Genomic DNA, 21,593 nt, shown 5'->3' with positions numbered 1-21,593 from the left:
TCAGAGGATATGGCTACCTCAGTAAAAGTCTGAATCGGAAAGCCTATTTAAAGAAATGCACTGTTGCTACTTAAATACATCACAGCCCACATTATAAACTCTGCTATAAAACCAAAAATTATAATTCCCAATTGGCTAAAACCACAATGTATCATAAATGTTAAAACTCTTAACCGACAGAAATTAACTATTAGTTGTTAAAATTAAAGCAATGACAATTTCTCAGTCCTCTATTTGAAAAACTTTTACATTTAAACTGGGTTTCTTACCCAAACTGAGAGCTGCATAAATTACAAAGAAGAGAGTTACTTTCAAGCTTTTACTGCGTAAGAAATCCCACAAACGACTTCTTTCCGTAAATCTGGAATTACTATTATACCGAGAGCTGCCCCAATTCTACTTGTCTTCCCCTATTTCCAAAGGGCATGCTTCACGTAAGTGCCAAATACTCACCATTATGTCCATTTAGCAAATTTAGGTAATGAAAACTGGTATAATCTCTAATTAACAGGAATATCAGTGTTCCCCAAAGAAACAGAAAAACTTAGAGGGAAAAGGGAAACAATAAACTACAAAATGAGCGAACCAAGGTGAACCATTAAGTACTAAAACAGTAATTTGGGAAAGGAACGTGATGGGGCAGAATCATCAAAAAGCAGAAAGGAGAGCACACAATGGTGTTGCAGGTGAAGGAGCTGGCCGGAAGGGCATCGGAGCCCGCAGTCCTGGGAATACAGCACACCTGTGGGGGAGGCGGGGGTCACCTGGGCACCTCCTGTTTTAAAGGTTCGCCAGCCAGACATGATGCATGGGAGGGCACTGCTTTCTATTTGGGGAATATGAATGAATGCATGATGAGATGAAGGAGAAACTACTTAATTGTACTGGGATAAAGAAAAAGCAGCTTTCCGTCTGAACAGAACAAGGACAGTGTGCCCCAAAATGACTTTACAGAGGTGAAGGGAAAACAAAGACTGGAGGAAGATGAGGGGGGAACCAGGGAGAGGTGGGGAAGTGAATGGTAAAGCTAAGTAGGCTAATAATAGAGAGACAAGGAAGTCGTGCGCCACAGGAGATAGAGACGCAGAGGAAGAAGAGCCTGGGAATCGCTGGTAATTATCTCATCGCGCAAGAGGCAGCACAGACAGGGCCTTAAAAAAGAAGAGAAAGGAAAAGAAAAGGTCCATGATCGGACTTTTGGATCGGACTTCGAAGCCGCCCACAATGCAGGCTTGAGATCGTCAACCGTGGGCCTTATGGTAAAGAATTCTACTATTGGTTGTGAACAGTATTTTGATGTTCTGGGAATGTACATGGGTTTGACGCGGTGTAGGAACTACAGTAATGCCCAGGAGAGGCACAGCGAGTTTACAGAAAACTCCTCAAAGATGTGTTGCACATGTGCGTGGCTGTGTATATACCTAGACCCCCATGTGAAATCTCCCGCAAAGCTGCGGAGAGTTCTGAGGGTCTGAAGACACGGCCCTGAGTTCAGTACAGGAAGCCGGAGGAAAGTCAAGTGCAGGAATACACGGGGCAGTCGCCTTCCATCGTCGAGCGCAGGACCTGCCAAAGGAGTCGGACTCCTGGCCCACGAGGTCCAACAGCCTGCCCCAAAGATGGCCAGCGAGGTGACATGTGCTCGTGCGTGTTTGTTTAACAGAGGTAGCACACCTGGCCTGGCCATTGTGCAATCTGATCCCCCAGGGGGAAAATTTCTTCCTGATCTCAGCTCTGATCAGATTCTGCCCTGAAGCATTCAGGCTTAAGTGTCCTTGCAACTTCTATCCAGAAGAAAGACAAACATACTCAGTAATCCTTCTCGGTCCCAGCCAGGGGTCGTCAAAATGGAACAAGTTCAGAAAAGACCCACCGCGGGGTGGTATCTAGGTCACGGGGCATCACCTTCGCCACTCTGAAGACTGGTTGGAGGTGAGGCTTTTCCTCAACAGCTCGGATCTCACAGGATTTTATTTTCGATAAAAGTGATTTATTAAAATATAACAGCATACCCTTTGGTAAGGCTTGCAACGTAAATAAAAAACAGTGAGGAGTCCTTTACCAGATCACACATCACCACTTAGGGTTTGGAAAATGTGGTAACTTCTCATGGTGGTGGCAGCGGGGGGGGGGGGGGGGGGGGTGTCCCTCCCACACAATTGCATGGGAACTTGCTATTCTACTCTTGTTTATATTTCAACAACTCATTAAGAAAAGTGTCCTCAGGGACGCCTGGGTGGCTCAGTTGGTTAAGCGTCCGACTTTGGTTCAGGTCATGATCTCACAGTTCGTGGGTTCGAGCCCTGCGTCTGGCTCTGTGCTGACAGCTCAGAGCCTGGAGCCCGCTTCGGATTCTGTGTCTCCCTCCCTCTCTCTCTGCCCCCCCCCCCCCCCCCGCTTGCACTCTGTTTCTCACCCTCTCTCTCTTTCGCTCGCTCTCAATAAGTAAACATTTTAAAAAATTAAAAAAAGGAAAGAAAAGAAAAGCATCCTGAAATGTGCTCCCGGGTAGGTCACTTTGTAAGCAACTGCAAATGAAAACAAAGACTGATGGCCCTAATACAGTTGTGGAGGTTCAAAAGTATGTTCCTAAGCAGGTTGAGAGAACAAGGACTGTGATTCCTCACAGAACCAAATGGGACTCAAGATGAGACTACGGCATATTAGTCATCAGGAACCCCGGGTCTCAGCAGCGCTAAGCCCCAGGCTCCCGTGTGCCCTGAACCGTAAGCCTACTCCTGGGTCTGTTGAGGCTGGAAGGAAAGGAAAGGGAAGTGGACAGGAGAGAAATGGCCTCTAAATCAACAGCCTCAGCAGTGGAGAGGTTGAGCAAGGACAGCAGCGGTGGGAGGAAACCAGAAAGCACCACTCTGTCCTAGACGTTACGAGGCGGATGCGCGGAATGTTCCCGAGGGTGCACCATTAGTGCCCACCCCCACCTCAGCAGTTCCATAAATGTGTGCTTGCACTGGGAACACGCCGGCCGATGCCCTTGCTGCTCCCCAGTGTGGCTGTAACAGCTCCCGACCTGCACACCACCCCTCCTGGAGCCGATCTGAGAGAGGCCAGGGAAACCTCGGGCTGCTGGCGGGGACAGAAAGGCCTAGACACTCTAAGCAGTGTGGAGACGGGTCCCCTGCAGCAGAGCTGAGATGGAGGGCTAGCCCGGCAGCTGCAGTGTGGGTCTGGAAAAGAGCGCCCCCCCACAGGTAGCCAGGAAAACCTGGCAGGTGACAGTTTGGGGAACCTTTGCTGGGGTCTGCTTAGGTTCAGGAAGTTGAAACTTTTCCCATATCCCCAATGCCCCACATCCCAGCTGTATGTTAATGGCAGAATAAGAATAAGAAAATGAGACATTTGGGCTTGTGTGGAAGGTCTAGGGATGTCTGCTTGTATCTGAAAATACCCGACTTTTCCCTCTTGGTCCATTTCCCACTTACCAGACTGTTCATAACCCTTAACACAATCTCCTAAGAGCCTCCTCTTTAAGTAAGGAGCACTGAGTTGTCCAGCGTGAAGAGAAATGGTGAGGCCGTCATCCGGCCCCTAAGACATGGCTTTGAGTTGTTTTTCTAGTCCTGTGGCACACTCAGGTGTTCTCTCCAGTTTAGGCCCCCAGGGCAACATGCTGGGAGTAAAATAAGAGCTCCGAGGAGATCAGCGGCTCAGATAAGTGGAGACAGAACAGAACACGGGATCAGGAGGAGAAAGCTGAAAAGGGCTGACCCAAGTGCAGGGTCAGATTCCTCCCTTGACTTGGCAAGGCAATCACAGACTTCACAGAAGGCTCAGGAAGCCGTGCTGCTCTTTCAGGCTCTCTCTGCCAACCAGCCGGGAGAGGAATGAGGGGAGGGGACGACGGGCAGCCCCCCGCAGTGGCGACCAGCCGCTGGTTCCCAGAGGATCACGGCCAACGATGTCAAGGCTACACGTGGCGGCAACACACAGCTATCAGCTCTCTCTCCCGGACCCAGGGGCATCCCGAGCCAAGCCAAGAAAGAGGGCAGATCAGTATATACGTTTACTCATTTGGGGCTTTCCATGCTTCTCCCTTCACATCTGGCCTAAAGGTCCTGGAGCCTCTTCTCCAGCTATCTGCGCTCCTCTCTGGAAGGTGGGCAATCAAGAGGGAAAGTGTGAGTGGGTCCTGTGGGTGTGTGTGTTCAGCGCTGAAGTCTCTCACGAGCACCTTAGGTACGGGGGCTGACAGTGCAGATAGCCTTGCCTCGTGGTCTCACACTGCAACGAAAGTGAGCTCTCTTTCTTCCTTCCTCTACCTTTAAGGGTTAGTTGCTCAGGATTTCGACTGTGCAAGGTGTTCCTCTTCCCACTTACGTATCACAGAGCCTGGCACCCACTGAGCCCATAACAGAAGCTTAATAAATACTTGTTGATTGAAAAAAAAAAACTCTATTTGGCTAACATACATTGGACCTTCTCTGTGCCAAGCACTGTGCTGGACACTGGAAACATAAAAAACGCATCCCTCAGACTCCTGCTCCCCATGGGCTCTCGCTGAATTCATTGCCAACAGCAGGCATGTTCAATGAGTCGAAGGACGCTGTGCCTATCAGCAACACGGAAAGCTTGAGAAATGGGCTTTAGGTGACAGGCTGGCTACCAGGCGGAAAAAGAATGAGGGGAAGATTCCAGGCACTAAGCTCATTATGTGGTTTGAGAGAAGAGCAGGTCTTGGTTGGAAGCTAATACAGAGGGGGAGGTTGGAGAAGGGTTCCGGAAAGGAAGAGTGCACCGGGCCTTCCGTGATGAAGGGCTGGGTTTCATCCTGACGGGCAGCGTCGAAAAGGAACTCACGGGACCAAATTTTAGCCGGCAAAGAATCACTGTGGGTTGGACTGGAAAGTGTAGGGCACGGAGGTAGGACGGTGAGGTGGCAGACTCCTGAAAAATCTGGGGCCGGAGGGAAGACAGCACCAGCAAGGACGGAGAAGAAAAAAACAGGGTGAGAGGGATGAGGCGTGCGGCAGGACCCCAGCTCGCCTTCCAGGCCTGAGAAGACAGAACATCTGCCTTCCAGAAGCTTAGGGACCAGCAGCCTTAAGAAGCACCAGTGGATGAATCTGTTACTGTTCCAGGGACCAGAGAAGGGCCATCACTCACGCCCCTTAGTCCTGGATGGCGTTTGTGGCAGCACTGGCTTTAGGTTGGCCTTTGAAGAATGACAGAGAGGTGACTTGGCAGAACTATTCATTTACTATCCTTCTTTTGGCTGTTCTCCCCTGTGATTCGTATCCCGGACAGTTTTATTTAGCTCTGTCTTTGTGGTGTGAGATCTTAGATGGATTCTTTTCACAGAAACCTCCACCAAGGAGAGCCACCATCTTCTCTCACATTAATCCCACTCACCAACAGCTCCTGGCAGTGTCTGACCTATGTGGGGCACAGATAAATAAATAAAAACTATAATAACGAGGCTTTGCCAGCCTAGCAAACTGATCCAGTCAGAGGATTATAAGAGACACCTGTTTTTTAACACAGCAGCTGTGAACACAGTAGAAGCATGGCATCCTAGTAACAAGAAAGAGTTCTCATTAAAATCCAATAGTAGCAGAAACTGGCACGGACCCACGTTCAGCTAGGACACCTGACCGTGAAAAGGAGTTCAACTCATATTAGATACCTAATAGGAACACTGCTTTGCTGAACTTGGAAACCTGAATGCTACTTTGCTCATGAGGAGGTGATTTACCCATCCATCGGTGTCTTCTAAGTCCTTAAAGCAGCGATTGCATACATAGGGTATTTTCATAAACGAACTGAAGCTTTCTGAAGTTTGGCTGACCAAACACCTCTTCACTTAAGCCAGCTTAAAAAACCGGAACACAGCCCAAGGTAGAATGTGGACACTAAATGTAGAAGAAAAGAAACAACATTTAAAAGGATCTCTTCAGTTCATTCACCACTGAAGACACACACACACACACACACACACACACACACACACGATCTACCAACGTATAAACACCACAGGAAAACTATTTCATAGCTCTAATATGTACACATTACCTTTTCAGACCAGACCAGGGAGATGCTCCTAGAAACAGCTTGTTAACAGCCCCTCACATTGCTGTTTAACAATCCGTTTATAGCCCATCAGAAAGCCAGCCCTCCAAGGAGATATATTTTACATCTATATGTAAGGTTTTCTTGCCACAAGGCTGAGTTTTGTGCAATCTTTCACTCTATAAGCTAGAAAACAGATTATACCGTAATTTCTGTGACTTATGATACTGTGAGCATGCACACGAGCATGTACGCAGACTCACAAGAACAAACGCTTAGAATAAAAGCGGAATGATGCCCAAGGAAGCATAAGCCATACCACACAGTCATGACTAGAACTAAAAATAGCATCTAAAGGCATGGTGTCTGCGACCCTCTCACTGTTCTCCTTAGCACAGGCTCATTCTAACCTCCAGTGCGCGTTCTTGCGCACGGGCCTTCAATAATTTTACCTGGGACCTCTCCCTGACCCAAAGAAGCTACTTGCTAGGCTTTGGAGTGTGGAGCCATCTTTAAATGCACTTCAATTATAATGCCATAAATGCACACACATGAAAACAAAGAATGAATGCGAACTTACAAAATTTTCCTTCAGAGCCTAACATTTGTGCCCTGGGGACACCAGGACCAGCTGAGAGACGGCCTTTCTGGCAACTGGTATACCAGAAACTCAGAAGTGCCAAGCATGGCCAACTGCCCAATAGGCAGCCAGCTGGACAACACTTGCCTCACCCTGCTTGGGGAAGTGTGCGGCCAGAACTTCCCCAAAGTAGCATAATCTTGTCAACACGGGCCCCACTCGGAGTCCCAAAAGGATTAAGAGAAGAGAGCCCTAATACGAGACCCCACGGAGAATCACAGACACCGGTCCGGGAGCCAGGCCTGTGAAGTGAATTCTTTCCAATAATCCACTTGGCATTGAGTCTGGCAGTCCAGAAACAGGAGCGCCAAGGTAGAGTGACTGGATTTGCCCTGGGCTCTGCGGGCCATCCTAAAATGGACCCGACCGAATAAGAAAGTGGATGTGTTGTGAACTTACTTTTGCCTGTAACCTACATATAACTGAAGGAAGAGGCAAGAGGACTGTCTTCTCATTCACCCACACCTCCTCCTCCATGGTAAACCTTCAAATACCACAAGTGAAATGGAAATGTACACAGAAGCATCTTTCCCTTAAATCAGACTGCTCAACACGAGAGCTAACCACAAAAGCACACATAGGCATTCCCCATGGTTTACAGAAGCTCCATTTGGCTATTTTACCAAATTTTTCGAGACAGAAGAATTCTCAGAAGAGCTAGCTCCAAGCAACGGTGACTTCTGCCCTTGGGGCCACCTCTTCCCTCTCTGCAGGAATAACTAGGCCTTTCAGCGGGTCTGCATGGCTCTAGACCTTGTTTCCTTCTTGCAGTTTTAGGGTTCTTTTCCCTCTGAGGTCTTGTCCCACAGATCTCCCCTTGCACCCAAAAGACGATCAAGAAATATCCCGCCATTGATATCAGGGCCCCCTGGTTCATTTCCTGAGGTAGGTAGTGTAGAGAGCCAAAGTACCGGGAAGGGTGGGAGTAAGTAAGACAGATATTCTAATAGGTGCCCCACTTGGGATGTACCTGAACGCCCGGGTCCCTTTGCCCATCTCCCCGCCTATCTTGGCAACACAAAGATGATAAGATCATCACTCTGGCCTTCCTGTGCCCTCCAACATCCCCACTGGATTCCACTGTGTTCAAAAGCTACATGTGACCTACAGGGGGCTTCTGTCTGCAGAGAAATGGACCATCGCCACCCAGCTCACAGTCAAAGGCATAGAGTCTCAGAGAGACAAAAAAGCGTAATGCAAAATTCAGAAAGTGAGCCTCTGTGTCTCCGGTTTTCGGAAGGTAAAGCTCTTTTTTATTTTAAATAATTTTTTAATGTTTACTTATTTTTGAGAGAGAGAGAGAGAGAGAGAGAGTGAGCAAGCAGGGGAAGGGCAGAGAGAAGGACAGAGGATCTCAAGCGGAGTTCCATGCGCTGACAGCTGAGAGCCTGATGTGGGGCTCGAACTCATGAACCGTGAGATCATGACCTGAGGCGAAGTCAGACACTTAACCAATGGAGCCACCCAACCCAAGTGCCCTGGGAGGGTAAAAACTCTTACCTTTTCGACTCATAAGGTCTCTCCTTCCACCTCATCCTAAAGTATTCAAGTCAGCAGACTAAGGGAAGGACTAAATGGCACAAAGTCAAATAAAGAGCTAGCAGTTTTCCAGGGAATCTGGGATGTAGTCAGCCACCTTGGGTCATTCAGGCCTCCTGGTCAGGGGGAAGAGGACACCCCCAGACCAAGATCCTATGTGACTCATATTTCAGTCCCAAATGACAGCTCTCCCCACCTCGTTCACCTCACTTCGAACACAGACCACATCAAAGGCACCAAGTGAGAGGGACTCCTGACCTGCTGTACCCACCCATCACTGGCCATTAATGTCAAGACCCACGAGTGAGGAGAGCCATGGGTCTCAACAGTGCAAAGTACCAGTCATGTGACCTCATGACACAGATCTGAAACCTCCCACATCTCAGGTCAAAAGGAGGACACAGCGACTACAAGATGCACCAGGGGTCCAATCCTTCCGATTTTCCATCTCCCAAAACGAGGGTGTACCAACTCTGTGTCAGGAAGCTGGGCACAAGGACACACACGGGCCCAGAGGAAAGAGAATCCACTTCTGTCCCCTTGGGGGCCCCACCTGTGATCACAAGTCTGCCTATACGTGAAAAGACACAGCTAGACCATATGGTGAGTCAGAAGACTCTCTTATGTGGTTCTCCTCTGGCAGGAGACTCTGATTCGATGGTCAAGGACACTGTGGGAAAGACAAATGGTCTTGAAGCAACAGTGAATAATGAAGGAACTAAGGTGGAGAAAAGTCCCCTTCCCTTGGCTGAGCTCCTCAGAACAATCCAGAAAAGAGCTCAGCAAAGTCCCACCCCCCTTTCTATCAAGTCTCTGTGACATTCCCTCTTGCCCACCCCAGTGCAGATGTATTGATCTGAGTATTAATTAGTAGGCTTTGGATGACACAAACTCTAAATTGTCCCTTGACCTGGATTCTCCATCAGGGAGCCCAGCACTGCTCTGGCCACACCAGTGGCCAGGCGGGCAGATCTGAGCCCTCTCCTTTCTTTCCCATCTCCCAACGCTGTCACCAGGGCCACACCCGGACCCACACTTTCACTAGGGGACAAGGAAAGGTGTTAGAGAAATGGGTAACTTCAGAGACAAACAGGCTGTTCTTTGGGGCTTCATTTTTTTTTTTTTTTTTTTTAATTACCAGCCTGATTTGTATCTGCAGCTCCTTTCTTCCAGGAAATAGTTTAGAGTCAGCATCTCATCTTTGGTTACTGCTTCCTCACATATAGGGGATGTCAGTGGAGCAGGGGTTACTGCCTGTTACACAGATAAGTCTCCAGAAAGATAAAGTTACATGGCCCGTCATAACCCACTGGGGAGGGGACAAGGCAGCTGAGAAGAAAATATCCAGCTTTCACTTGTGTTTTCCAAGGAAGAGTGCAGAGGAACGGTTTCTTTCCAAACCTATGCTCTTTTTCCAATAGCCCGAAAGCACCCATGCCCGCCGCGTGGGGTCAGCAGACAAGGAGCCAACATTCTCCCCACTGTGCCTCCAAAAGGGTCATTCATTTCATCTTGTCATTGAACGTGGACACGCAGAGGAAAACTCAGGAAAGCATTTCAAGTCCACGGCAAAGAGAACAAAGCTGCTGAAAACAGATACGTCGGTCCCTGAACGTCTAAAAACAAAGGCTCCCTCATGGCCCAAAGTAACAAATTTGGCTTTCTCAGACTCTTCTGTATAAACTTCCACCAAGAGCCATATATACTCCCGGCTCTTGAAACTGGAAATTCACCACCCCGCAGCAAACAGTGTCTGCTCTGTGGTCAGACAGACGTGGAACTGCCTGTTCAACAAAAGCAGACTAAAGAACCGATGCCCTCGTTCAAGTCTCGCCCCAGCCGCAAATAATAAGCAACTGTGTGAACCAGCGGATCCCTGAGTAGGTTCAAATACTTGAGTGCTGAGTAATAATGCTAGTTAGAGTCACTGCACAGTACTTCCAGGCTTAGGGTTGTTGTTTTTTTCTCCTTTTCTTTTTATCTTTGAAACTTATTCAGAACCGTACTAGCCATTCCCTCAAAACTTTACTGGAAGATGCCAAAGGCCTTGGTTATTATCATGTAACCGCAGCTGGCTCATCTGTCCTATTGTCAAGGCTTGCATTCAATTAAAGTTAAACTATGAGCTTTGCTCAACCAGGACTGAGTGACCCCAGCCCTAGGAGAAACCAGTGGGACAGTGGCAAGGACGCTGGCTGGGAGTCGGCCAACTGGGGAGACCTAGATCTTTGGTTCTGGAAGGTGCCACCTACCAGCCACGTGAGCAAACCGTCAACATCTCTGGCCGCTGCACCAACTGTATCACGTAGGCACGCTCTAGAAAATCTCTAGCTCCTTCCAGATCTAGATATTGTGGAGGATACATAAAGGGAGAGAGAACTACCTTTTTTTTTTCTTTAACAAAGTTGCTGCATTATGAAATTGACATATCCCAAGAGACACGTATCTTTATTAGCACTTCAGATGAGTTCACAGGTTGAAGATGAAGATTAATAAATTCAAGTTCAAGGACCAGGATTCACACTCCTGTCGGTCCACTCCCGTGTCTGTGGTCTTCCCCGAGGAGGACTCAGCGGTAAGGCAATGACTGGCCCCCTCTTCCCAGCAACTTACAATCCTCTTAAGGGAAATCGACTTTATAGCTGAGAACCAAAGAACACCAGACAGAATAAAATACGAATCAAAATCTGAAGTAGAGGTGACTGGAACTACACTGTGGCGACACTTACATCATTGTGCACGCTCACCCTTAGTGCTAGTGCTGGCGGGGTGATGCGTCCTTCTCAGGTCATTCAGGAAATGAGATCGTTTTCCGTATGTCTGACTCCCACACACAAAGGGAAAATACCCCCAAGGAGTACACAGGTCTGGTGAGCATACAGATTTATTGGATAGCTCCTTCCTGTCTTCACTGGGGACTAACATATTTTTCATAAGTCATTCATCCAGACAACTGAAGCGTAGCCTTTTAAAACTTCACATTATTTTTATGCCAAACATTTTTGTTGGATAGCTTTCCAAAATGCATTACATTTTCTCACTTCCTAAATCTCATAACTTAAAGCTTGTCTTTAACTTGGAAGTCATAATTATGATCATTAATATCATCAGTCATTGTGGGGTGCCATACAAATGGGTTTAACTCTATAGGAGTCCTTGTGATAAAGCTTCACTTTCTGAATTCTTGTCTGCTCTGTATCACTTTTCCCCAGCCAGTGTTAGAGGGACATGGCCCGAGGACAGAACACCTGATTCTGACTCTGGCTCAGGTACAATGCACAATGTGATCTCAGGCATGCTATTTAAATGCCAAAGTACTCAGGGGTGCCTGGGTGGCTGAGTCGGTTAACCGTACAACTTTGGCTCAGATCATGATCTCACAGTTGGTGGGTTCAAGCCCCATGTCAGGCTCTGTGCTGACAGCTCGGAGCCTGGAGCCTGCTTCGGATTCTGTGTCTCCCTCTCTCTCTGCCTCTCCCCTGCTTGTGCTCTGTCTCAATAAAATATTAATAAATTAATAAATAAATGTCAACGGACTCAGTTTCCTCATCTGTTTCATGAGAAATTTGGCTTGGGCGCTCTTAGATTCCTTCTTATTACCTCCACACATCTCTCTCTCTGCTTCCTTCCCCACATCTGCTCTGTAGACAGGCTTTGTTAGAGCCATTCAAATCCAAAATGTTGTGAAGTCAGATGGCCAAAATCCTCTCTTCACTCAAGTAAAATAAACCAGGCCAGTGTGGTCAGGCTATCAGGAAAGAGGGAGGGGGAAAAAAAAGATGATTCCTTTGGTGGTAGGCGATAATCAGGGAATATCCGAAAAGATCTCAAACAGATTCCTAGAAATCATACAGTATTGAGGATGTACATGAGGGATGGGTTAAAGAAAAATTTTACGTTGATCGATAGTATAAAGAGTTTCAAGGGAGGGGAAAAAAAAAAAAAGCTGTGGAAGGAAAAGAGACTGACCAGAGAGTAACGCAGACAAAGGCATCCAACCCAGACGCTGGACAGGATGAGAGGACACCGCACGGCCTGTCGCCCACATTCAGGCGAAATTAGGTGCCAGGGGAAAGAAGAAAAAGGCAGAGAGGGAAAAGAAAGGTTTCTGACAACATAAAGGGCCCAAAATGAAACCCGTCGAAAGACAAAACATCGCTAGAGAATACCAGAGATTGGAATAAAAATGGAAGATCTGGACATTGATTCGAAGATGGTTTGCACAGTGTGGCCATCTAGCTCTCCACACCGTGAGAGGAACAGTGAGGAGAAATCCACCTTCGGGGAACCCAGAATGGGAAGGGAACTTGGGGCCTCATAAACATCTCTGCAGCCCCATTCCTGCCCTTCATCCCAGCTCATGGGAGCCTCCACCATCCCCCGTCACTCTCGATTTCCTACTTCTCTTCATAAAGATGGCCGCACCCAAGAACAGTCATGGAAAATGCTTTGGAACTATAGGCCCTAGCTTTACCACCTATGGCAGGTGAGCTCTTGGACCAATCCATGGCTTAAACACTCCGGGCTTCAGAATCTTTCAGAATCTCTCTCCTCGAGAGAGTTGTGAAGAGTAAGCAAAATAATGTAGGTAAAGCCCTTAGCACACAGACCAGCACACAGGGGTATTCCATACACGACGTTGGTGGTGGTGGTGGTGGTGGTGGTGATGAAGGAGGAGGAAGGGGAGAAAAGGTAGGAGCAATGACCACTAAAACAGCTGACAGACACCTTTAATCACAGAATTGGGAAAGCTCCAAAATGCAAGTGTTCCCCAGTTTTCCATAAGCATAGTCCACAGGACCCAGACGCAGCCATGATCATCTGGGAGTCCACGCTTACCAAACTCGGGCTAATGCCTTCCTCACTCAACACCCCCACCATCCTCCCACAGTCTGAAAATTCCAGCTCATTTAGACAAAGACCAGATAAACTGTACATTTTCACTACCTCAGAAGAAAGGCTTATCAGGCAAATGATATATTTGTGGTACCATTTCGACACTGAAAGAACAGTTTCGAGCACACAGTAGCACTCATTTCTAACCAACAGGTGATGTGGAACACACGTCATTTTTGCCTGTTCGCTGGGGCTCATCCTGAGACGCCCCAGTGAACAACGCTTTATCAGTCTGGTTCCTGTATGTTGAGAAATAAATAAGAATGTGTTTTCTGTTCAATGGGCCATAATCCCAACTTCTTGCTAATTCAGCCTACTCTTCCACTCCCCAAATACTAGGTGTGGCAGGGATTAGTTTTTCAGCGGGGCCCCTTTTGGCCTGGGAACCCTGAGTGTACTCACATTCATTCTCGGCAACAAATACACACAGAGATTGGTTTCTGACACACATCTAACAACGAATACAGCAGGGCCAGACTCTGCCTGAAAACAAACACCAGCGCTTTTTCTAAAGTCACAGTCACAGAGAAAAATATGCCATTTGTAAACCCCCACACCCTAGGGGGCTTCATTTAACACTGCGCTGCGCTGGGAGAACCACACGAAAGGGCAACTTTTCACAGTTGGTAATAAAATGAAACGGCTCTTCCCGTTCGTCCCAATAACCCCGTGCCTCCTTGCCCCTCTACCTTCCTTGGCGTGAGTGCACGCAGCTCAAGTCAGATTTACAGAATTTCTTTGGGTTCTCTGGTAGCCACATCAGGGGTACCTCTTCCCTTGACTGACCTATGTGAAGGAAGGAAGCTACTTTTCTAGGACCAACTGCCATGCTTTTAGCTCATACTGTGTGAAACAGGAAGCTTACTACACCTCAACTGAGGTATAAGTTTGGCCACCCCTAGATAAAAGAGCCTATGGCCCACCCAAGGTTTCCTCAGAAAAGGGTGCTTTTCATAACAGGCCCAGTTCCCTCAGCCCAGCACAGAAGTACCAGACTTCTCACACACTGTAAAAAAAAAAAAAAGAAAAAAGAAAAAAAAAAGTGTTGCTGCATTCCATGCGTCCCATCTTTGGGCATACATCCAAAGGGCTTAAAGCAGGATCTCGGGGGGCGCCTGGGTGGCTCAGTCGGTTGAGCGTCCGACTTCAGTTCAGGTCACGATCTCACGGTCCGTGGGTTCGAGCCCCACGTCGGGCTCTGTGCTGACTGCTCAGAGCCTGGAGCCTGTTTTGGATTCTGTGTCTCCCTCTCTCTCTGACCCTCCCCTGTTCGTGCTCTGTCTCTCTCTGTCTCAAAAATAAATAAATGTTAAAAAAAAAAATTTAAAAAGCAGGATCTCGAAGACATAACTGCACATCTAAGTTCATTGCAGCTTGATGCACAACAGCCAGGAGACAGAAGCAACCGAAATCTCCATCAGCGGGTGAGCAGGTAAAGGAAACGTGGCATACACATAAAGTGGAATATTATGCAGCCTTAAAACAAGAAGGAAATCCCATGCCCGCTACGGTATGACGTGGACGAGCCTCAAAGGCATTACCTGCTACGGTACGACGTGGATGAGCCTCAAAGACATTACGATAAGCAAAATGACAGTCTAGGATTCCACTTCCACAGAGCACTAAAGTAGTCGAAATCATAGAAACAGAAAACAGAAAGGTGGTTACCAAGCGTTGGGAGGAGGGGAGAGGGATGCAGGCTTTAGTTCGTGTTTAGTGGGTACAGAGTTTCCGAGCCGCAAGACGAAAAAGTTCCAGAGATCTGTTGCACAATCATGTGAATATACTTAGCACTACTGAACTGGACGCTTAAACACGGGTAAGACAGTAAACGGAACATCGTGCGTGTCTTACAATTAAAAAAAAAAAAAAGTTGGTGCTGCAAACAGTGGTGCAAATGCAAGTCTGTCAAGTCCCTCTTCCCTGATCCCCAACTCCTACTCCTTCCTCTTCTCACGTCTAACAATACACCCTCTGGGCCCAGGGCTTCCCCCCCACACACATCTTCCTTGGCACATACCTCCGTGCCCTCATACCAGCTGGCTTGGGATTAAAATGGACCAAGCTAGGAAGTGCCGGAGAGAGTGCAGCCTATTGTATCGAATGTCCTTGGCCTTTTATAGGGATGCACCATGAACCCAGCAAATGCAAGGCAGGGGCCTGAGAACACGGCCTGCGCTGCTCTCAACCTGGCTCGGTCACCAATTAGCTAAAGCCAAGCCACTGCGTTCTCTGGAGCCCCTCCCTATGAAAATAAGAGGCTGGCCCAAGTGATCTCTAAGGTCTTCCAGCTCTGAAAGCCTGAACGTTCCCCGATTCAATTGTCCGAGAGACTGGGGGAAACTTAGAAGCCTGCGAATCTGAGCCTAACGTGATTCTAAGGTAATTCTTCAGGCCCTTTTATGATCTTTTACTCAATTCCTTTGTCTGTTTAGACACAAACGTTTTTGTTTAACTTTACCAAAATGATAAACATAGTATTATTATACCAAAATTCTACTGATAATCATTTTTGGACCGACACCCAGAGAGTGTTGTAGGCCTCCCTGAGAGAGCAGTGTGTCTCTATTAAATACTTGACGCAAGCTAATGGATGCAGGTGTTAAGTCAGCCTTTGGTACACAGGGACAAACAGAAGAAAGGGCAATGACCTCCTCCCATGCCTCACTTCAAATCAGCAAACATTACTGAGAAACATGTCTATGCCAGGTGCCAAGCTAGGTAGCAGGATACAAAGACAATGATCGCTAAACCCAAGGAGCTCAGAGTCCGGTAGGGGAAACCTGGACTCACTCACTCACTCACTCTATCTATCTATCCATCCATCCATCCATCCATCCATCCATCCAAGTTAGTAGCAAAAAAAAAGAAAAAAGATTTCTTTCTGCCAAGAAAGCCAACCATATTGGAGAGTAGAGACAAGTAGGGAGGGCAGTGAAAAGGGGAAGAGGAAGTTATACCACTAGTTTTGGTAACCTGGATGGCCCTCACGACTAAAACAGCCTACCAAGACATGAAGGACTATGTCTGCTGGGCCATAGCCACGTTCCACAGCAAGCTGGCTGAACTTAACACTGAACAGGTGATTTGAAGGTGAAGGCTGATGATGGAAAAGACAGCCTCTTCCTTCCTTCTTCCCATGACCGGCGCAGTCAGCCACACAATCCTCTGAAAAAAAGTTATTTGACTTTTTATATAGTTGGTTGCCCCGTCCTTACATTTGAACAATCCCAATGATCAGGAAGGGAAGCATTTAAACTCTTGGACCAGAGTGTCACTCCACGCGTGGGGCAGCTCGGTGCAGAGAAACGGTGGGTGCTCCGCGACAGTCTGGGTGACCTTGGGCTAGTCAACCTGTCTTCTCCTGTACAATGCGCATCTGAAAGTCACCTCCCTATGTGACGGAAAGATGCCTATAAAACGCCAAAGAAATATAAAAGCGCTTAATCGGGCATCCAACGTCACCCACTGCCACACAAGTGATACATACAAAGGTGTCGCTGATTGACTGATTCAAAAACTTTCACCTTAGAAATTGCACCCAAATGGTACACTGGTCTTTTCTAGTAGAACAGACACTACTCAGAAGTAAACTAAGCACTTCCCTCCGTGGCTGCCTCTGTGTGCCATCACACCAGCTGCTGAGTTTACCGCTTGCTGACCAGCTGCTTGTAAGGAACAGGAGGAGCAAGGGAGGAAGGTTTCAGGAGTGGAGTGGACGAGTAAGGGAAATCTCTCCACCTAGAGCCACGCTTCCGTGTCACATGTCTTCAATCCATCAGATTCATCAGGTCATCCTTGACAGCTTCTGACATTCCTTCTCTGCTCTGCAGAAAAGTTTATTGTTTACTGGGCTCTAAAAGCAATCCCGGTACTTGCTTGCGGGTTACCAGCAAACATTTTTGATTATGCAGTCACTGTACCACATCCCAAGGACTAAATGAAACACTGCACACATCACCAGAACATTTTCAGATGACCCGGAATAATCCCCAGGCCTTGATCTGCAGCACTTGTTATTGGAACACAGTGAATTAAGCAAACTCCTTGGAAAAAATACACCTCACCTATGTGCACCTAAACATATGCACGGTCTCAGCAAACAGAACAGTCATAATCTGGCTCCGTGAAGAACCATCCAAATAAAAGTGATACTTCATTACTAGTGGAGAACATTCAATCTAGCTCAATTACATGGAAATACAAAGTCACGAAAAGAGGCACCTAAAAAAAAAAAAAAAGCAAACAAACAAACTGAGGGTAAGCAATAAGGGAAGAAATTTTTATGTCACATTTAAGACGGTATTTTGTCTGGGTTTGGGACTGGTTCTGCATGTCTGAGCAAGGAAAGGGCTGTTGTACTCTTCCCACTGGAGTACAACGGAACCAGCCACTCAGTAGGAGTTTTCTGATTTATGCACGCACATAAATCAGCCCATAAGAACGGTGGGGATATGCAGTCCCTTTAAAAGAAGTATCAAGAAAAGTCACAGAAAGGATAGCTTTTTGTTGCGGTCACCCGAAAATGAGGACCCCGTAGCTGGTCCGGTTTTCCTGATGCCAGAGTTACTGCCATCGAATTAAATACAATTTACTGATTTAATCCCTATTATGCAGTTCCCTCTGTTTGTGTTGTGAAGCGTCCAAACAGATAATCCATACCGTGCTCACTGTAGAATCTAATTTATACAGCAAAAGAAACTAGTTTTGAAGTATACAAGTAGCTTAAATTATTTACTGGGACACCCCCTTCACCACAGACATACGGATAACCCCAGGTATACACAAACACAAAAGTTCCACTGGGCATTCCTGTGAGGCAAAAACAAAGAAACCCAACCCACTTTTTAAGTTCACATTAGCCCTATCTTAAAATCCATGAAAATCTCACCTGATAAGAAACACTAAAATCTGAGTATGATTATGAAAACCTAGCAAGCAAATATAATAAAATACTGTTTCCTTTAAACAGACCCTAATGGAAAAGCCATGTTAAAACAGGAAAGGTTTCTCTAATTCCCCACAGATGAGGAAAACAGGTTATTTGTTCATTGTTTCTGCAGTGTCCACTCAATGAGCACATATTAAACGGCCCAAGCCAAAAACAAACAAACTTCGGTGGCTTCAGCCTCCGGCAGAAGCAGAAGGCTCTTCCACCTGGGGGACGGATGGAATCGTGAAATAAATAAAGTGTTCAATAAATGCGGCGACGGGAAAAATAATTGGGGGAAATGGACAAATCATCTTGCCTCCTCACGGTGGCAAACTTTACAACTTTTTAGAAGCAACAAACCACAGCACCACCGGCTCTACAGATATCGATACATACACATGCACGTATACTGGAACCAAACACCGTGTTTGCAAACATCCACCATCCTGCATTTACAATGCTGCAAAACACCACCAGAAAGCCGGGAGATTTCTACTCTCAGATACCCTCCCCGCACTGTCAAACAGGGAAGGTCACTTTGCCTGGTCACTCAGATAATGCATCACAGGAGTTTTCTACTTTGGGATTACTCAACTCTCCTATGCATCGGAGTACAATAACCACTCGGCAACTTTAATTACCTTGGTTTAAAAAAGAAAGAACGAAATTCATTGTGCAAATGCCCAGGAAAAGCTGACACCAGGGCTGTCTTTCCGACAGTGCTTGAAATTACAATCAGAGGAGGGGGGAAAAAATCCAGTCTGATCTGACCCCGGGAGTCCTTTAAGGGAAAAAAAAAAAAAAAAAAGTTCTTCGGCTCCCGTTGGAGATGCACTTTTTTTTTTTTTCCTAAGGAGACCACCCCTCCGGAACAAAAGTTACATTTCAGTCACATGTTGGCAGTAGGAGTAGGAGCAGGTTTGTTGTTGTTTTGTTTTTGTTTTTTTTTACAAAAGCGCACTAATTACGGGGGTGTCTTACAGGTCTAGAGACCACTCGGGTTCCTCCTGCCCAATTGTGACGGGCATTTAATTGTCAAAAAGAAAGGGGGTGGGCTGGGGGGGGGGGTGCGAGGAGCCGAGATGGGGCTCGGCGGGGGGAGCAGCAAGGTTACACGAAAGGGTACAGCCGCCGCCGCGAGCTGCATCTCCTTCCCCGGAGCCCCAAATAATTCACTGCAACCGAGGCAACTGCAACAGCCCCCTCGGAAGAGCCCAGCACTACTGCCCCGGCCGGTGCAGCTCAAGGTTTCCGAGCACGCAGAGGGAGGGGGAGAAGATCTTTACCTTAATGCTACACTGAGCAGGAGTCTCAGACATGTCTCACAGCGAGAGAGATCAGGAAGTTCTCAGTTTTTTTCCACTTTCCTTTCCTCTCCCCAACCCAGAAGCGCTCCACAGCCAGCCGGACGCGGTCATTTAAGAAGTTTCTTGCAGCATCTCTCCCGGCAGCCGCCCCGGGGGTCTGCGAGCGCGCGGGGCGGGGCGGCCGGCGGAGTTGGGTGCGCGGGGCGGCGGGGGCGTGGGAGCCGGGCCCGAGCGCGGCGGCGGGGTCTGCAGGTCGCGGCGCGGCGCGGCGACCCGGGGCGCAGCCCGGCCGGCCTCCCGCTCTCTCCTCCCACCCGCGGCCGGCGCCCCCGCCCCCCGCCCTCCCGCCGCTCTCCCTCGCTCTCTCGAATGTTTTCCTTCCTGGAAGAGAGAAACTGAAAGGCAGAACTGAGAAAGCTCTTTGCTCATTGATCTTGAGAGTTTCAGTGCAGAAACTGACGTGAATTCCCAGCACTGAGCTCTGCCTCTTAAAGGAGCCACCAGGAAATAAAAGCTCGGGTTACAGCCCGGCATCGGGGAAATAAAAGCCGGGCGGGGGGAGGGGCGGCGGCGGAGGGAAGCCGGGGGAGCGGGGCCGCGCGAGGCCAGGGCCGCCAGCGGAGCGCGCGGCGCAGCCCCCCGCAGCACGGCCCACGCGCGTCCGCGCAGCCGTGATCCCCTCTGCGGGCCGGGAGCCCGGCTGTCCGGGCGCGGCCGGGCAATCGCCAGGTCCGGGGAGACACGTTGGAAAAAAAAAAACGTTACGCTGGGGCCCCAGAAACCACAAGACAGGTTTTGTGAAACGCCTCCCACCTTCCCCGCCTCGGTCTCTGAGCTACCCTGAAATGCACAAGGTTCCCCCCCGCCCCCCCGCCGCCCCGCTTCCCCGCGCCCCAGCAGAGACGCAGTGAGAATAATCATGTATGAAGGGGCATTCCGGTAAGGACGCGGAATCCAAAGGAGGAAATAAAACAATAGCCTTTGTTCTGCTTCTCGACCGCTGCCTCTTTAAGAGAATCCACCAGGAAATGGGAGATCGGGTTACAGCCTGCACACGGGGAAATGTGGGAGAGCGAGCGCCGGAGCGCGACGCCGCCGGAGACAAAGCCGGGCGGCCGCGCCGCAGACGCGGGGGGACTGCCGGGCGGGGGGGATTCCCCGCGAAGGTGGGCTCCCCGAAAAGAGCAGGCGCCGCGCGCGCCCGTGGCGGGGGGGGGGGGGGTCGGGGGCGGGGTGCGGCCGCCGCAGGCGCTTCCCCAACCGGGCACGCGTTCTGGGGAGGGAAGGCTGCTGGGCAGTTATCAAAGGCGGTTGAGTTCCTTTTCCTGAGCGCCCCCCCCCTTCCTGCCGTTTCGAAATCCGCTGTCCATTTAAAGAAATAGCGGCCGCTACCAACCGAAATAGGTGACTCGACTGCAAAGTTGACAGGACGTGTTCCCGAACATAATACCCCTCCCCGGGACCGCTTCTCTGAAACCGTCATTGGCCGGTTGGATGACCCTGAGATCCCGCCAGGGGAGGAATCTTTGGCTGGAAAAACAATCGTGGGGAAGCAAAATCCGGCGGGGCTGAGGGTTCTAGCCTTGAGCACATGTGGTCTGATCGCTCTCTTATTTTTATTGTCATTCGTAGTCTCTTAACACGCTCTGAAGTGTCCACTGCAAAACGCTGAAGAATATAATTATGTGTTAAATTCCAAACCCCTGCTGATACATACATAGGAGTTTAATGTGTAGATGTGTATTATATTACAAACGTATAAACACGTATGTATAAGTATGTGCCTAATTGTGTGTGTATTATGTGTGTGTGTGTGTGTAAAACAGGACAGATTTCCCAGTTCCCCACCCTACAGATTTTTCCTACTCACTTGTCTTCAACTCTCCACATAATAAAATGTGTTCGGACCTCTTCACACATCAAAAGAACGTTCTGAACCAGAAATGATTAAGGGGGTTGGGATGGAAGAGTCCTATTGCTGGAATGGTGGGAAAAATGGGTTTTTGTGAGCCTCCAGAGATCTCAACAGTTTTTGTCACCTGGTAGTTCTATCGTCCCCAAGAGGGCTCATGTCCACACCAACTCCTCCACCTGCAGTCCACCCCATCCGACACCCTCCTTAGCTCCTTAGCGCCCCCCCCCCCCATTATCTCTCTGCCTTTGATACCTCTACTTATGTTGCAGACATTGACTCCTATTGCTGGATTAAATCCTATAAACCTCTGTATCACTTACTTACCAATAAGATCTTTGG

The 21,593-nt window shown here is 48.4% G+C and overlaps 1 protein-coding gene and 1 long non-coding RNA gene across 4 annotated transcripts in view; both read right to left on the bottom strand.

Moving 5' to 3' along the window:
* Positions 1 to 19,698, bottom strand: part of ETV6 (ETS variant transcription factor 6) — a 252,747-nt gene extending 233,049 nt beyond the window's left edge. For all 3 annotated transcript variants that reach the window (XM_027035574.2, XM_027035575.2, XM_053225833.1), the window contains exon 1: positions 19,319 to 19,698. In XM_027035574.2, the coding sequence (XP_026891375.1) occupies positions 19,319 to 19,351 (33 nt within the window). In that variant the 5' untranslated portion in view covers positions 19,352 to 19,698. The remainder of the gene's footprint in view (positions 1 to 19,318) is intronic.
* On the bottom strand, positions 7,960 to 19,312 carry LOC128316354 (uncharacterized). The gene is made up of 2 exons (XR_008300117.1): positions 14,680 to 19,312; positions 7,960 to 14,640 (listed from the first exon to the last, which is right to left on the bottom strand). It is a non-coding gene; the product is annotated as an uncharacterized LOC128316354 (long non-coding RNA).
* Positions 19,699 to 21,593: the final 1,895 nt, after the last annotated feature.

Source organism: Acinonyx jubatus, chromosome B4, assembly GCF_027475565.1.
Source record: "Acinonyx jubatus isolate Ajub_Pintada_27869175 chromosome B4, VMU_Ajub_asm_v1.0, whole genome shotgun sequence".
Lineage (NCBI taxonomy): Eukaryota > Metazoa > Chordata > Mammalia > Carnivora > Felidae > Acinonyx > Acinonyx jubatus.
Note: the sequence above shows the minus strand (reverse complement) of the source record. Positions and strands in the feature narration are given on the sequence as shown.